At 48.0% G+C, this 18,569-nt stretch overlaps 1 protein-coding gene across 1 annotated transcript in view; it reads right to left on the minus strand.

Moving 5' to 3' along the window:
* ect2 (epithelial cell transforming 2) overlaps window positions 1–18,569 on the minus strand; it is a gene marked incomplete at both ends in the record, with an annotated part of 67,879 nt that overhangs the window by 9,554 nt on the left and 39,756 nt on the right. The window contains 5 exons of the mRNA XM_080547418.1: window positions 5,351–5,494; window positions 5,944–6,051; window positions 9,942–10,096; window positions 11,184–11,322; window positions 12,455–12,574. Coding sequence (XP_080403544.1) covers window positions 5,351–5,494; window positions 5,944–6,051; window positions 9,942–10,096; window positions 11,184–11,322; window positions 12,455–12,574 — 666 coding nt within the window. The remainder of the gene's footprint in view (window positions 1–5,350; window positions 5,495–5,943; window positions 6,052–9,941; window positions 10,097–11,183; window positions 11,323–12,454; window positions 12,575–18,569) is intronic.

An 18,569-nucleotide genomic window follows, 5' to 3' on the forward strand; every position in this document is an offset into this window, starting at 1 on the left:
ATCCCTATTCCCTGTAAAGACATCCCTATTCTGGTTAAAGACATCCCTATTCCCTGTAAAGACATCCCTATTCTGGTTAAAGACATCCCTATTCCCTGTAAAGACATCCCTATTCTGGTTAAAGACATCCCTATTCTCTGTAAAGTCATCCCTATTCTCTGTAAAGACATCCCTATTCTGGTTAAAGACATCCCTATTCCCTGTAAAGACATCCCTATTCCCTGTAAAGACATCCCTATTCTGGTTAAAGACATCCCTATTCCCTGTAAAGACATCCCTATTCTGGTTAAAGACATCCCTATTCCCTGTAAAGACATCCCTATTCTGGTTAAAGACATCCCTATTCTGGTTAAAGACATCCCTATTCTGGTTAAAGACATCCCTATTCTCTGTAAAGACATCCCTATTCTGGTTAAAGACATCCCTATTCCCTGTAAAGACATCCCTATTCTGGTTAAAGACATCCCTATTCTCTATTAAGACATCCCTATTCTCTATTAAGACATCCCTATTCTCTATTAAGACATCCCTATTCCCTGTAAAGACATCCCTATTCTGGTTAAAGACATCCCTATTCTCTGTAAAGACATCCCTATTCTGGTTAAAGACATCCCTATTCTCTATTAAGACATCCCTATTCTCTATTAAGACATCCCTATTCCCTGTAAAGACATCTCTATTCTGGTTAAAGACATCCCTATTCTCTATTAAGACATCCCTATTCCCTGTAAAGACATCCCTAATCTCTGTAAAGACATCCCTATTATCTATTAAGACATCCCTAATCTCTGTAAAGACATCCCTATTCTCTATTAAGACATCCCTATTCTGGCTAAAGAGGGAATCCCCACAGACATGTTTCAAAATCTAACAGAAAGTCTTCCCAGAAGAGTTGGAGGCTGTTATAGCAGCAAAGGGGGGACCAACTCCATATTAATGCCCATGGTTTTGGAATTGGAGACTTTCAACAAGCACATTTGGGTGTGATGTTGGGGTGTCCACCTCCGTTTTGGCCATAGTAGTGTATGTTTGCCTACACCGACATGGAGTTAGTGGATGTGGAGTGAGTGAGGGAGGGGAGGAAGGAGGAGGTGAGTACTACCACAGCCCAGTGAGTTGAGGGGATCCGTTAGTTAGTGAATGAGAGAGAGCCACCAGATGGTCACTACCTTCTCGGTAGAAACCAGCAGGAAGCTCTCCTCCCCAGTGAGTAACACGCCTAGGCCAAACACACACGTCAACAAACTCTGGAATGCTCTTCCCTTGGAACTTCAGCGGTCTCGGTCGAAGCATTTAAAAAAACAGCTCAAGACTGTCCTGTACAGACAGGCTTTTGGCTTACCCCAAAAGCCTGTCTTTTTGTGTCTTGTTATTATTTTTGTACACTTGGTATTTGTTTCTTGTTTTTATTTTCACTTGTTAACCTATTTCTTTTAACCTGCTATTACTTTTGCTCATTAATTATGTTTTTATAGCCTATGTAAAGCACTTTGTGACCGCTGGTCTGTGATAGGTGCTATATAAAAAAACGTTACTTACTTACGTACTTACACGTCAAAACACTCTACAGACACTTCAATGCCCTACTTGATACTTGAATACTCAAGTACAACCAAACCAAAAAGGAATAAGTGTCAAAACCCCCCAAACTAAACTAAACCCCAAGCTAAGCTAAGCATCTGACAGTGTGTGTTTGGCCCCAGGCCTAGTGAGGAGCTAGCCACCACCTCTCCCAGTGACACGCAGGGATGCTCACGTTAGTCTGCTGGTCTGGTCAGGTGGTGGTGGTTTATAGGAGGGTCTCTCTGCGGGGACTCCCCGGCTTGCGGGGGTCTGGGGGGGCCAGGAGGTCCCTGCACGCCCCAGGGGGGAGCCTGCCTTTGGGCTGGCCTTGCAGGTTGGCCGGGGAAGGGGGGGGGGACCGGGAGGGGGAGGTGGGGGGGGCGAGGCGTCTTGCGGCTGGGGAGGCACACAGGAAAGTGGTGGTGGTGGCGGCGGCGGCGGCTAATGGGTGTCTGGGGGAGGGCGGGAGGGTAGGGGGAGCAAGCTGGGAGGAGGGGGCTGACCTGGCAGGGGAGGCGGGGGCGAGGGAGGCCCTGGAGGAGGATGGGGGGGGGCGGAGGGTGATGGAGGTGGCTGTGGCTAAGAGGTTGGACACCAGGGAACTGGGGGCGGGGGGTGGCCTGGGAGGGGCGTCGACAGGGAGGCTAGGGGCGGGTTGGGTGGATGAGGAGTCGGGGGTGTTGGGGATGCGTAGAGACATGCGGACACGGGGGGGCTGGTCCAGGGAGTTGGAACGCTGCACCACCGCAGAGCTCTTGGCGCTCAGAACGAAGGTGGACGCGGAACGAGACATCTAGTCACAAAGCAGAGGGAGAGAGACTGTTAACTCAAATCTACAGGTACAGAGAGAGACTGTTAACTCACATCTACAGAGAGAGAGAGACTTATCTCACACCTACAGGTACAGAGAGAGACTGTTAACTCACACCTACAGGTACAGAGAGAGACTGTTAACTCACACCTACAGGTACAGAGAGAGACTGTTAACTCACACCTACAGGTACAGAGAGAGACTGTTAACTCACATCTACAGGTACAGAGAGAGAGACTGTTAACTATACAGGTACAGAGAGAGAGAGACTGTTAACTCACATCTACACCTACAGAGAGAGAGACTGTTAACTATACAGTTACACGGAGAGAGAGACTGTTAACTCACATCTTACAGAGAGAGAGAGAGAGAGAGAGAGAGAGAGAGAGAGAGAGAGAGACACAGAGAGAGAGAGAGCGAGAGAGAGAGAGACTTAACTCGACAGAGTGCGACAAAGGGTTGATGGTTACTATTTTGGAACCAGTCAGTGCTGACGCTCATATGGACCGAAGCTAATTCTAATTTTAATACCGTCACTTTGAAGTCAAACTAACTTTCAACCCAGTACTTTGCCATGGACGTTCAGCAGCTGCGGAGTGACGCGTTGCAGCCTGCGATAAGGTCTCAGCCCGAGAGTGTACCTACAACGTACACAGGAATGCGTACTTTGACAGAAAGTAATGAATTGAACGTTTTCGTTCGACTTCAAAGTGATGGTATTAAAAAAAATCTAATTAGCTTCCGTGGACTGCCGCAGATGTATTGTTAGTTGTAAGGGTCATGTGGAGTTTATTAAGGGGGGGACATTGTGGCTCATGAGGAAAATGCTATCAGGTGATCAGGTGACGACTGAATCATATGAATGACATCACAGAGCGGTTCCAAAATACTACCAATCAATCGACAACACTGCAGGTAGGTAGAACACATGGGCTCCAAAACATCGAACCAACCCCTTAACCAACAGACCTGAACATCGATAACCTCAAAAGAATTTAGAAAGAGCCTTAAGGCCGGTTTAGGCTTCTGCGTAAAGTCGACGCCGTAGGCTACGCGTAAGCTTACGGAGTCCCGCGTGGACGTGCGTAGCCTGGACGTGCTCCTCTCAAAAAATCTATCCACGCGTCAGAGCGCACGTAACCGTAAGCTCTGTGATTGGTCCGCTTGGTAGCACATGATTCAGACAAGATTCCGACTCTCTCGTCGCCCAAAATGCGGAAGTCATGAAAGAAATGTCATTCACCTTTTCTGTAATTACGTATTAATAAAGATTTGAAAAATTATGATAACCATCGTATTATCTTAGTTTAATGTCATTTCAATGCATCATAGAACTTTTATTTACAACAACATAACAACAAAAAGATCGCTATTATGCCGCTTAGAGCTTTGAGCTCCGTTGAGTTCCTAACCGGAAGAGGCACAACACAGGGGCTGAAAACACACTGCCACCTAGCGATGTGACGGTGTAATTGCAGCGCGGCCTACGCAGAAGTGTAAATTGCGAGACCTACGTAAGAATTTACGTAAGCTACGCACGTAAATTCGACGCAGAAGCCTAAACCGGCCTTTAGCCTCCACCAGGCAAGATCAAAGCTCAACGTTTTTAAAAAACATCTCAGAAGATCTCTATCTCGATCTCTACAGAATACGGCAAGACAGACAGGACAAACACTACACTAGAGATCTTTCAACTCCATTTTCTCTCTCTCTCTCTCTCCCTCCCCGGGTCTCAGGAAAAACAGACGTGGTTTCAACGAGAGCAAGCTGGGCAGACCAGACCTTGACAGATACTCCCAAAGTTCCCTTCAAAAGTGCAGCTATAAACCCCTCTCTCTGATAGCCAAGAACACACACGTTAGAAATACTCAGACGTCGAGCGTTTTGAAAATAAAAAAGAGAGAGCCTGCTGACTCAGAGGCCAGAAAGAAAGGAACACATTTCTAAACCGAGCCACGGTGTAAAGTTTAGAAGTGTCATTTCCTGTTGATGATCAAATCTGATAATCACTCCCTCTGGATTGGTGGAAAGGGGCTATGTTAGACAGAGGATCTGCATTTAGGACAAACCATAGATCAATTATAATACAATTATACTGTATATTAAGAAAGAAAGGATGGAGGAGAAAGATGGACAGACCGAGGGATTGTAGGATCTGGGAGAGGGTGTATAGAGAGATGGATGTATGGACAGAAGAATGGACAGATAGAGAGATAGATGGATGGATGTTTGGACAGATGAACACTCTGATAGACACCCCCCCCCCCCACCCCTCTAACCTTTATCCACCAATGTTCTCCCACTGCTGAACCTCTTCACTTCAGGGTTGCCAGATTACCGCCGAATGTGCTACTTTTTATACTATTTATTTTTGGTGGATTTAGCTGTTTTTAGACTGTGGTTGGGCTGGAAATTGTCAACCCCATCTGGCAACCCTGCTTCAATTGTCCAATTGTCTCTATATTCTTTTTCCACTTGTCCAATTGTCTCTAGAACTATAGCCACTTTATTTATCTGGTCTTATTGCCTTTTATTGCCTTGTTTGTCTTCATAACTACCGCCAATTTATTCTTCTTGTTGCTGCAATGCAGAGGAACTCAAGCCTAAGAAATGTACTCTCTTATACTTGTATAATGGGATAGAACTAGAAACATCACACCACATGGGCCTGTTTAACTCCTTAGTGGGGTCAGGGTCAGAACGGCCCTGTTTAACACATGGGGGACAGGATGGGGTGGTGGGATGGGTCAATGGAAGACGTTGGAGTGATGGACAGATGGAGGGAGGGATAGAGGGAGATGGTTAGATGGACGGAAGGAAGGAAAGACTAATGGAAGAAAGGATGGATGGAAAGGGTAGATGGATGGATAGATAGAGAGAGAGGGATGGAAGGGATTTATGGGTGGGAGAGGGTAGACAGACAGACGGATGGCCAGAAGGAAGGATACAGACAGACAGACAGACGGAGGTACGTACAGCCAGTGTGGAGCTGCCGCCCATGCGGGTCATGTGATCACGGTAGGCTCCAGGGCTCTTGTCGTCAGGCGTGCTGCTGTTAGCCATGAAGGCCCTCTGCATCACACGCTTGGGGGTCTTAGTGAAGGAGAACGCCCTGGTCACCTGGAGGGAGACACACACACGTGTACACACAAGAACACACACACACACACACACGCACGCGAGCACACAAGAAAACACACACACACACGCGCGAGCACACACGAACACACACACGCGAGCACACACGAACACACACAAGAAAACACACACAAACGAGTGAACGCACACACACGAACACACACACACACACATTAAACAAGACCCTCAACACAAGAATAAGCTGCATCCATGAGCCAAGTAATAGTAAGTCATGAGGTCCTGGGGGGTATTCCATCAACGTCACTAAAGGGAAATCCAAGTCTCGCAAGAGTTGTCAAAACAAGGCTGGCCTTTTCTGTACATCTGGCGAGATTTATCCAAATAAGTCTGGATTTTCCTTTAGTGACATTGATGGAACACCCCCCTGATAGTACATTTGAAAAAAAAAAAAAAAAAAAAAAGTCTGTTACCTTCTTGGAGGTCTTCTTGATGGCCCGCGAGGCCTTGCTGAGGGTGCTGTCCATGTCCTTGGTGCTGACCTGGACAGAGTCCGGCTCCGTGCACTGGATCAGGTCCTCCTGGTTCGGGAAAATAAGAAAAACAAGTCATGAATAAATAAAACAAACAAAAAATAATAACAACAACAACTATATATAAAATGTGTATACAGCAGCAAGCTTTGAGGATTCTGCTTGGCTGCCCAAAATGCAAAAGAGTGTGGAGCCACTGCCCGGCTTCACAAGTAGGTCTTCCTCGTTGGTATTCTGTGAGGGAGAGCTGGCTGTTGAATACATTAGGAGAGTAGACACTGGCTGGTGCAGAGGTGAACGTCGCCACCTGGTGGTTGGTCTGGAACTACACAGCCGGGAAACAGCCCCGGTTTGTTTGGAAAGTGCCCCTGTTGGACATGGGGAGGCCGGGGGCAGGAGCAATCTGTATTTCTCATCTCATTCCATGCTCCAGAGAGAGAGAGAGAGAGAGAGAGAGAGAGAGAGAGAGAGAGAGAGAGAGAGAGAGAGAGAGAGAGTGTGAGAGAGAGAGAGAGAGAGAGAGAGAGAGAGAGACAGACAGAGTGAGAGAGAGAGACAGAGAGTCAGACAGAGAGAGTGTGTGAGAGAGAGAGACAGACAGAGTGAAAGAGAGAGACAGAGAATCAGACAGAGAGAGTGAGACAGACAGAGTGAGAGAGGGAGATAGTCAGGACAAGGAGGCCTGTCCTCTGATCTCTACCTCCACCAGCCTCCCTTGTCCTCTACAGACACTCGTAAAAATGTATAAGCGATGGACAGCAACTCTTGACATGCCAGGCTTACTGCAAATGAAGGGCTAAGGTTTAGCGGTCAGCTGCGAGAACAGCTTGTTACTGGTTAGTAACCTGGTTTAACATCTATGAGAGCCAATCCAAAACACGTTGAAGCGTGGACATCCTGTCCTCTCCTCCACATCTGACAAGTCGGCTTGTTTCTAATAATGAAGCAATATGTAAGCATCCCCGGGGAGGCTGGTGGTGGTAGAAATCGGAGGACTGGCTCATTATCATGAATCTTCATTACACACAGAGACACAGACGCACACACACACACACACACACACACACACACACACACACACACACACACACACACACACACACACACACACACACACACACACACACACACACACACACACACACTCTCTCTGTCTCTCTTAAATGGAAGAACTTCATCACTTCATGAACTATGGTCAGTACTCAAGTTGTAAAAGAAAATCAGGAGGGATGGTGGATTTTATCATATCATATCATATCAATTTATTGGCAAATTAGCATCCCCACAGCGTCAGTGACTTCAGTGTCAGTGACTTGGTAAAAAATGTCATTGCATGTGTGCGTGCCCCCTCGCCCACAGTATTTTACTCAATATACGCAGAACTAAAGGTTGAAATAGCAGTAATACCACGTTCATTGATAAAATGACATACGGGATGAAAAGGGGGGATGGCAGTTTTAGAAGGGGGGGATGCCATCCCCCCTCATCCCCCCTCATCTCGAGTGCTGACTATGGTATGGAATGAGGAATAGCATCAAAATAGAAACACCATGTTTGACACCTCTCCCAATTCCGTTCCAGGCATCACACTGAGCCTGCCTCCTATTTCTACCTCCACCAGCCTCCCCTTGGTGTGCAGCCCCCCGATACAACGAGCCCGTCCTCCGGGTGCAGCCCCATCCCTTCAGCCAGCCAATCGTGTTCCACTACCTGGGCAGAGAGCTGAGGACAGATCACCTCGCTCTTCTGGACTTGAGGAGGAATGTTCAGTAACAGTCCGACTCAGGGTTCCTCCAAGTTCCAACAAGTCAAATGAAGACCTTTTTTAGACCTCTTTGAATATAATTTTAGACCTATTCGCGACACCATATGATAGCTTTTTGTCATCCTCGAGGTGATGAAATTAGGGATTTCACTGCCATACAGACAAAAAAGGAAGAGAATTAGCATTTTTTGGTTCCACCTTGATTAAGTTCCGCGTAAATAGATGTGGTCGGACTGATTTCCTTGCAGGATCTCATTTTTAAGACATAGCACCTAATTTTTAGACCGATTAACTGACATTTAGACCTTTTTAGGCCCTATAAATCAGATTGCTGGATTTGAGACTTAAAGGCTTTTTAAGACCAGCGCGGGAACCCTGCATTTAGCAGACGCCTTATTCCAAAGCGACTTACAATCGATACATTTGACTAAGCAAGTGCATCATCAATTCACCAGTCGTAGCAGGAAGAGTAATCTAGCTCAGGCCAGGGGCCATTGGCAGTCGTCGTGATAGAAAGATTTATTTTCCTGTTCACGGATGTGCTAACGGGATTAACACAGCCAACATGGCTGTCCAACTCCACCTTCATATGTTAGCCTAACAGAATCAAATTAACACATTTGTATCCTCGTCAAACCCCCTGGACATGCAGTGTGGTTGTGGTGTGTATGCGTGTGGTGTGTGTGTATATATCTGAGAGGTGTGGTGTGTGTGTGTGTGTGTGTGAGAGAGTGTGAGTGCGAATGTGGGTGTGTGTGTGTGTGTGTGTGTGAGTGTGAGTGTGAGTGCTTGAGTGCGAGTGTGTGTGTGAGAGAGAGTGTGAGTGCGAATGTGTGTGTGTGTGTGTGTGTGTGTTATTGCGAATGTGTGTGGCTGTGTGTGTGTGTTAGTGAGAGTGCGAATGTGTGTGTGTGTGTGTGTGAGTGTGTGAGTGAGAGTGTGAATGTGTGTGTGTGTGTGTGTGCGTGTGTGCACACCAGTGACAGCTGATGTCTTCCACTTCCACAGTGAGTCTGTCTGAGTTACCGTCTGTGTCTCAGGCGGTTTCCCCTCCCCAGTCTCTCCCCTCAAAGCTTTTATTCTTATAAGAATTGAAATATCAACGTCCCCCCCCCACCACCCCCACCCCCACTCCCTTAAAAAAGGCTATATTATCTTTGTTGGGCCCTAGGTGCTTGTCTTAGCTCACTTCTGACTCCTCTACTTTCCCCTCATAGTAACTGTTTGATTTCAAATCCATATTAGGGTCATGTTCTCACATGAAAGTGGAAGAGATTGCAACATTGTTGCATAAATTATTTATCTGATTTGCGTTCTCACAGCCCTTTATGTAAACGAAGTAACATACGCGATCGAAGCAACAGACGTGGTAGTTGATTGGTCCGAAAAATTGAAAATTGCCCGTTCGCCGCGCTCTTATCCAGATCAACGCGCATGTGCTGTTGTTTTCCTATGGACAGCCTCGATGCGTCATTTCTAATCAGAGCGAAACCACCCTTTTCAAGCGGAGCATCCGTCGGTTGTTTGCTCCGGGAGTGACTTCGAATGCGCGCTCTCACAGCTCCAAACGACGCATTTTCCGTTATTTTTTTTCCTAAACTCCGATTCCAAGTGAAGCAAATGTTCTAGTGAGAACACAGCCTTAGCATAGAGCAAAAAAAAAAGAGCTAGATGCCTCTTCCTCTTTCCGATACTTACGGAGGAGGGGGAACTATAAGGCTGTCAGTTTGAGAAGCAGCCATTGCCAGACAAGTATGCCTGAAGAAGGTCTATGAAAGAGCGAAAGAAAAGCTTGTGAAATAAAAACATTGATTTTCTGCACAGTTTGGAGTGTGCGGATGCTGCTTTTTTCCATTCCATTTGAGTTCCACCTCAGCTCAGTCTGATTACGGATGAGCGGTGGTGTTTTCACTAGATGCAGCCATTACAACTGCACACATTTCCCTGAGTGCCCCCCACCCGGCCTACCCCCACCCATCTCACCACCCCCACCATCTCACCATCCACCCCCCCGCCGCCGCCAACCTCACCCATCTCACCACCCCGATATGCACCACCCCCCACCCATCTCACCACCCTGACCATCTCACCCCCCCACCCAGCCCACCCACACCCTCACCCACCTTACCACCCCCACCATCTCACCCCCCCACCCATCTCCCCCCCATCTCACCGAGTCGGTCTTGCAGATGGTGTTGGCTACGTGGCGGCTGAGGGTCCGGAGCCAGGGGGCCTTCTGCGTGTCCTCCCCCAGGAGCTGGAAGCTGAACAGCTGGTTCTCCTGCTCCGTGGGGGGGTGCACCACCAGGGAGAAGGCATTCTGACAGTCTGGAGAGGGGGGGGGGGGGGGGGGGGTGGGGGGGGAAGAGAGAGAGGGAGGGGGAGAGAGAGAGGGAGAGAGATGGGGAAGAAAGCGAGAAAAAATAGAGGGTCATCTCATTGCTCCATTCATAGAACATTCTATATCCCTGCCACCCCCCCCCCCCGAGAGAGAGAGAGAGGGAGAGAGAGAGTCAGAGAGAGAGTCAGACAGAGAGACAGAGAGAGAGTGAGAGAGAGAAAGAGAGAGAGAGTCAGACAGAGAGACAGAGAGAGTCAGACAGAGAGAGAGAGAGAGAGTGAGTGAGAGTCAGACAGAGAGAGAGACAGCGAGAGAGTGAGAGAGAGTGAGAGAGAGTCAGACAGAGAGAGAGAGAGAGAGTCAGACAGAGAGAGAGTGAGAGAGTAGTCAGACAGAGAGAGAGATAGACAGAGAGAGAGAGAGAGTCAGACAGAGAGACAGAGAGAGTGAGAGAGTGAGGGAGTGAGAGAGTGAGGGAGAGAGTCAGACAGAGAGAGAGAGTCAGACAGAGAGAGTGAGAGAGAGAGACAGACAGACAGACAGACAGAGAGACTGAGTCAGACAGAGAGAGAGAGAGACAGAGAGAGTGTGAGAGAGAGAGAGAGAGTCAGACAGAGAGAGTGAGAGAGTCAGACAGAGAGAGTGAGACAGAGAGAGAGAGAGAGAGTCAGACAGAGAGAGTGAGACAGAGAGAGAAAGAGAGTCAGACAGAGAGAGTGAGAGAGACAGACAGACAGAGAGAGAGTCAGACAGAGAGAGTGAGAGAGACAGTCAGACAGAGAGAGGGTGAGAGAGATAGAGAGAGAGAGACACAGACAGAGACAGAGAGAGAGACAGAGAGAGAGAGACAGAGAGAGAGAGAGACGTAGAGAGAGACAGAGAGAGAGAGACAGAGACGTCATCCTGGGCTGATGAGGGAGACCAAGCCTCGGCGCACGGAAGCCCAATAAATACAACTGGAACCGCCTGGAACCAACGCTTTGTTCTTTGTGTGTGTGTGTGTGTGTGTGTGTCTGTCTGTGAGTGTGTGTGTGTCTGTCTGTGAATGTGTGTGTGTGTGTGTGTGTGTCTCACCCTCCGTTTCTGTCAGGTCCAGCAACCTCCGTATCTGGGACAGGGGCATCAGGGTGATGTGCTTCAGCATGGCGGCCGGCCGCGTCGGGCCCAGGGGGCTGCGGAACGTACTGATCACCTTGTGACGCTTCCTGGCGATCTGGACACACACACACACACACGCACACACAGTTCCACAGTCAAGTCAGACATGTATACATATATACACACACCACACCCACACCCACACCCCACACACACCCACAAAGAGTTGCCGTAGGGAAAAGTATTTAACTCTCAACTTCTATTACCACGTCTCTGTGTGTGTGTGTGTGTGGGTGTGTGTGCTTGCTTGCAAGGGGGTGTTATCAGTCACACGGTGACAAATCGATAGCGCCTTCATAAAGGTAGCGATCCCCCTCATTAGCAGGCTAGTTAGTTGGCCTGTGTGAGTGTGTGTGTGTGTGTGTGTGTGTGTGTGTGTGTGTGTGTGTGTGTGTCGGTGGGGTCTGAAGACGGCTGCTAGAACACAAGGGAGAGGGGGGGGGGGTCTGATGACGACTGATAGAACAACAGGAGGGGGGGGAGATATATAAACGCAGAGTAGTTAGCCGATGAATAATTGAGGAGCGTAAACTGAAGGACTACACCCCCCTGCCCCCGCCCCCTCCCTCATTACCGCGCCCCGCTGCCGTTCCACAGTCAGGCCGCTGCGACTAAGCCGCCATTACGGCTCAGTACCGCAGCCGCGGCTCTGATTGCCATCCACCAGTCGCTAATGCACAACTCTGCTAATGAGACCGCAGATAAGGAGAGCTGTGTCTGCAACGATAGATTGCACACCCATAAATTATTCACTTTTCTCCTACTCCCCCCCACCTCCAACCGACTCATGCCCCCCCCCCCCCCCCCCATCACAACTGCTGCTGCTGCTGCTGCTGCTAGGGCCTGAATTTGCACCTTTTTTTTGCATTTCATGAAATCCCAGACATTTCATAATGAGAGGGTGAGAAAGAGGGGGGGAGGGAGGGTGAGAGAGAGGGGAGGGGGGTGAGAGAGGGAAAGAAGGAGAGAGAGAGAGAGAGAGGAGGGGGGCCTGAAAAGGGAGGAGTTGGTCAAACATTCTCAATCAAAGATCGGTGTCAGGCTTGAAGAAGCGGATTTCCGGAAAGTTCTACAATGTTGATGAGTTAGTTAGTTACCTCCAGACTAGCTGGTGGTTGTGAGGTAGTTAGTTAGTTGAGAGGTAGTTAGTTAGTTGAGAGGTAGTTAGTTAGTTGAGAGGTAGTTACCTCCAGACAGTCGTTGAAGAGGAAGAGCGTGACGTGCTCGCCGCGGTCGCAGGGCTTGTCTCCCAGGGCGATGGTCTCCACTCTGTGGACAAGGCTGCGATGGGAAGACAGGAGGTTTGCCTGCAGACGGAGAGAGAGAGAGAGAGAGAGAGAGAGAGGGGGGAAGAGGGCAGGATTAATACAACATTAATTCCGTAATAAACCCCTAGTGCCTGGTTTCTATTCCCTTGACATGTCTGTAGAGGATTAGATAAGGATCCGAACTCTCAAGTGCATTATGGGGGCTGATTTGGGATTCAGAGGAAAAACAAGAACACAAAAACAGTGTACACACAGCATGAGGAATGAGTAGAACACTCAGAGACACAGGGATGTTCTAGAGAGAGGCGGGGCTGATCTAGAGAGAGACGGGGCTGATCTAGAGAGACACAGGGCTGATCTAGAGACAGGGATGATCTAGAGAGAGACTGGGCTGATCTAGAGAGAGACTGGGCTGATCTAGAGAGAGACAGGGCTGATCTAGAGAGAGACGGGGCTGATCTAGAGAGAGACAGGGATGATCTAGAGAGAGACAGGGATGATCTAGAGAGAGACAGGGATGATCGAGAGAGACAGGGCTGATCTAGAGAGGCAGGGCTGATCTAGAGAGGGAAACAGGAGGGCTCCTTCACAGGAGAGCAACACTCAGCGTTGACGTCTCCAAGCCTACACATTGGTATTCCACCGCAGCTCAGCTGATACAGGAATCTCAATTCTCCCCTCACACTAATCCTCCAAACACACCACTGTCACCCCATCGACCAGCAAGTTTATTCATATACATCCCGGGCTTATCCATGTCAAGATAAATAGAAACACACACACACACACACACACACTCTCTCTCTCTCTCTCTCTCTCTCTCTCGTGTTCGATGATGACGCTTGCTCCAAGGATGGGGGGGGGGGTGTTGACTTCTCGTGGGCGTTGAGTCCGATCCTTGAGCCGCACACCCGTCCGCAGATGGTGCAGAGGACGACCGCCCGCTGGTGTCGTTGTGTGCGCCTCAGATCTTCGGTCTTGGTTGGATTGATGTATTTGGGAAACTGCAGAGGCACAAGTGACTTGCCAGGCTGATCTGTCGAGTGCCAGAGTTTCAAGCTACGTGGTGTTCCTATCCAGCGAAGATGTTGTTTGGCCACAGCTGCGTCCATACAGACTGAGTTGGTGTTGTTGAGGATGTCTGTGTGGGGGACTCGGTCTTCCCAGGACAGGCCGAGGATCCTCTGTCGGCAGCGGATGTGGAAGGCCTCCAAGTTGGTGATGTGCCGGCGGTATGGGGTCCAGGATTCTGCTCCATAGAGCGGAAGTGGAGAGACATACTGCGGTGTAGACGGCAACCTTGGTGCTGACCTTCAGGTCTCGGTTTTCGAAAACCCTGCTGCGTAGGCGTCCGAAGGATGATGAGGCTTTATTGATACGCGTGTGTATCTCCGCGTCAAGGGAGCAGCATAAGGACGGAGTGGAGCCGAGGTAGGTGACATGATCCACTGTTTTAAGTGGAACACGGTTTATGTGAAAGCTGGGAAGTGTCGAGGTTTGGGAAGTGAGTTGGGACATGACTTCGGTTTTTTGGATGTTGACCTGGAGACCGAAGGATTTGTATAGACCGGATATGATGTTGAGAGCGTGCTGCATAGACTCTGGGCTGGGAGCTAAGAGGGCACAGTCATCAGCGTACTGAAGCTCATAGATTTGGCAGGGCTTTGTATGTGCTCGGAGCCGGCGGATGTTGAAGAGACTACCGTCAAGGCGGTGTTCCACATGGATACCGTCTTCGTGTCCCAATTAGGGCTGGGACGACGCGTCGACGTAATCGACTACGTCAATACGTCGACTTGCGTAATGTGCGTCGGTGCGTCGCAAATAAACATGGCTGCGACCAGTTACGAGCGACGTGTCATTGATTTTCAACAACGCTTAACTCACGCTTTTATTTTGAAGACGCGAAAACGAAACCGGAAGTCTATAATATCAGAATGTGCCTCTTGTTGTCTTTCAGAGTCAAAGAACAGATACCAAACTGCCGGCATGTTTGCTGTAATTATATTACTTGGCAGTAGGCAGTCATCACTCAATGCTCGTCTCATTTACAGAACAGCATGGTTTGCTTGCACTGTTTGATCGCGTCATAAAAAATGAACGTTTCACATTGGCGAACATTCACACGGAACACGGAATGGCCGAACTCCGACTGTGCTGTAAAGTGGGTGGAGTGGAGTATGGACTCCGCACATGCGATAGTATGTATACTAGATAGTAGTATAATCATGTGAGCTTTTATCGACAGGAGATCTCCGACACAGTCGTACATCAATGGCGCGGTTAAGGCTTATCCCTCTGAACCTGGCCGATCATTCGGTGCATCCCTACTCTCAAGTATTGTGATTTTCTGTCGTTTTTCTTTTCCCTGTCAGTGTCCCTGTTAGACATGCCATCATTATGAACAGCTAAGATACTGTAACTTGTTGACCTCTTAACTGTCTCTCGCGACGCGCCCGCCCCACACTTAGAAATACTGACCTGTAATAATAATAATAACCAGGAGGCAGGCGGGGGGGAGCAGAAAGAGGGGGAGAATGTTATGAATGTGAGAACTTTTATATTTTATAATATTATATTTTATGTTGGACTGTAAGAAAGAGAGGATATTTTTTGTTGTGGAATATTGCCCTGCAGTGCAGAAGCCTAATTTATATATTTATACAAGAATAATTGAATAAAATACTGAAATGTTAATAAGATGACTGGAGTTCACCCCCACACACACACACACACACACACACTTTGTATTAATCCACCCTCTAGTACCATCTCATCTACACTATAATCACTTCAACGCATGGCTCTCCAGAGACACATACAGTCACACACACAGTCACACATTGTGTTTCTCTTGTTGCTGCAATGTCAAGGAAACAAAGCCTAAAGGACTTTACTCTCTTACACTTGTACAATGGGATGTCACAATAAACCTGATTCTGACGCACACGCCGACAGTCATACACACCAGTGTTTCCTCTATATGCATTTATTGGTGGCGGGCCGCCACGAATGAATTTCCTCCACCACGAATTGATTCAGTCCACAAAAAAAATATATATAAAAAAAAAAGATCCACCTCTGAACATTTTTGCTGATTAAAATAAATCTGATCCTAGATCAGCGCTATAATGGATGTTGACTATAAGTGCACCTAAATCCATGCCCATCTCTCTCTAACCGCTGATCCAAAATCAGATTAATGACATTAAACATTCAGTTGACGACGTGACACAAGGGCTACTCCTGATTGGTCTAAATGTGAACCGGCATGAGAACCGTGCAGACTCAACCATCCCTGCTGAAAAACTGTCGCAAATTGAAGAACTCGCGCAAGTTGGAAACACTGGGAAACTTTCGCCAAGTTGGACATACTTTTCCTGTTGTGTTTGAGACGGAGCCAAGACTGCTCGTTTGGAAGGACATTGGATCCGTGAGTCAGTGTTTTTCAACCTTTTTTGTGCCACGGCACATTTCTTACCTTGAAAAAATCCCACGGCACACCGCCATCCCAAATGTTACAAAATGATACGTAACATTATATAACATATATTACTTGTCGTTATACTCACTCAGTGCGAAGCCTGGCCCTGTATGTTGGCCATGTATGCGAGCCTTGCCACAATTTGTCACTTGCAAGCAGCTTTGCGTCATCACACTTCTCATCAGTTAAAACGGTTTTCAGCTCCTCCCGTAACTCAAACACGCGGGCCGGCACTTTTCCGCAGGACAATCATCGGACCGCCGTATGGAGCAATAACGTCTTATGCTGGGCTCCCGTCTCTTCACATAATGCTGCATATAAGAGGTCTTCAGAGGTCTTGTTTTTACAAAGTTTACCATACGAACAGCATTCAACACATCAGATATCTCCGCTGGGAAGTCTCGGCAACATAGCTGCTTGCTCCATCAGTGCAGACACTTACGCAGCTGTCCCACTGAAGTCCTCCCCTGTTGTTGTTTTTATGCAATGTCTTGCAAAAAAGACATTTTCTGTGATTGTGTCTCCATCCACAAAGCGTGCATTGGCCAAGAGTTGAGCCAAGACTCAAGTTGCAAAGCAAACTGCCCACTGCCACGTATCTTCTCCAAAACAACATTTTCGACAATGCGTCAGGCAATCGTCTTAATGAATGAATGAAACAATGTAGGTTATTTTTTATAATCTTGGGGTATGGGCATACAATCGTTAGGTTTTTCAGTCACGTATTCACACACCCTCCTGTCAATCACTTGGAAGAGGCCGCTTTGCGGACGGCGATACGCTTTTCTCTGACTGTTACCATTCTTAAGCCGATCTTTTTGGGCTCGTCAACTTCTAACATTACACTCTGTAATATCATATTTCTTGGCTGCTGGACAGTTGTTTGATGCCTCTGCTTCATTGACCACCATGGCAGTGTTTCCTCCAGGAATTTTTACAATGGTGGCGGGTAGTGCTGACCGCGCACGCGCGCTCAAAACAACGATGTAATTTCAGCCAAAACTCGAGGATGGCCCAAAAAAATAAAATGTTTTCCTGTACTTCTCCCGTGTGTCTCTTATTGTCTGTGTCTGCATGTTTTTCCAGCATGTAATTCCGTTGTCAATAAAAACAAAAACACTGATCTGACGGTTTTTTTCACAACGTTATTACTTGTCACTTTAAGCCCAGGAGGGAGTTAGCGATTAGCGATGTTTAGCTTAGCTTAGTTTAACAGAAGTATCTTCACTTTTAACATGACTTCCCGTGGTCGTAGAGGGCTGGTCGACGGCTTAAAATGACCCTGTAGACCTTATCCAGCTATAGTCTTGTGTTTCTACCCCGGGCATAGCCGGTGTTATTCACGGACAAACACTCCTGTTAGAGTGGTTCTAGTACACTGGACATAGGTAACACATAGAGAGGCTTCTCCTCTCTCTCTCCATCCTACACTACACTACACTACGCATCCTATACTACACTACACTACGCTAGCTCGCGGTGTTCGGGTGACAGCCAGGGCGCGTTCGTAAATACGCTCTGGAAATCTGATCAGCACTCACGGAATGCCTCTTGTCCAATCAAATGACTTGGTCCCTTTATGACGTTGAACCCAGTGTGCGCTCCGGGGCTCTCAGAGCGAATTTACGAACGCAGCCTCAAGTTCAATACTCGCGACACACACGGACTGGTCCAGTTTCAGCGCTTGTGGGTGTGTCTAGCGCTGTGAAGGTCTGAAAAGCGGCCTAAATTTTTTATTTTTTTTTGGTTGAGAAATCTGCATGGTGGCGGAGGAAATTCCATCGTGGCGGACCGCCACGATGAAATGCATGTAGAGGAAACACTGCATGGTCTTAAAATTGGCATCGTAACTCCTCCTCTGTTGTTTGTTAACTTGACCAACCACTTGAGCCACTTTTTTTGAGCTGGTCCGAGTGTGTCTCTGCGTTGTCTCTCCGCGGGTGTGTGTGTGAGTGTGTCTCCATCTCTCCAGGCACCGTCACTGGGGTGTGTGTGAGAGGGAGAAACACGGTGGCTCGCGTGGGGAACAGTCTTTTGGCGCCATACGTTGTTGTGAATTAATATTGACGTGTAAAAGTCTAGGGCGCGAATATAAGACGATGCAACTTTTTCAGACTTTTTTCTGGGGAAAAAAACCCGTCTTATATTCGGGTCAATACGGTAAGTGGAATTTGATAATTTCCCACGGCACATCTGATGATCTCTGGTTGAAAAACACTGCCGTGAGTAACGTAAACCTTCAGAGCTGACGGATGGAAACCGGTATCACAAGTTTATATTCTGTATATATTATTATTTTTTTTGCCATCCTTTTTTGGATTTTGAGCGCGCGTGCACGGATAGGCCTCTCCGCCACGAATGGAATAATTCCTGGAGGAAACACTGCACACACACACACACACACACACACAGATATGAATGTGTAGCCAACAGTGGCTCCCATGCATCCCAGACTCACAGGACAGCCGCCAACCACAGACACAGAGACACAGACACACACAGGCACACGCAGGCACACGCAGGCACACGCAGGTACACGCAGGCACACGC

Source organism: Nansenia antarctica (assembly GCF_963989245.1).
Source record: "Nansenia antarctica genome assembly, chromosome: 17".
Taxonomy (NCBI): Eukaryota; Metazoa; Chordata; class Actinopteri; order Argentiniformes; family Microstomatidae; genus Nansenia; species Nansenia antarctica.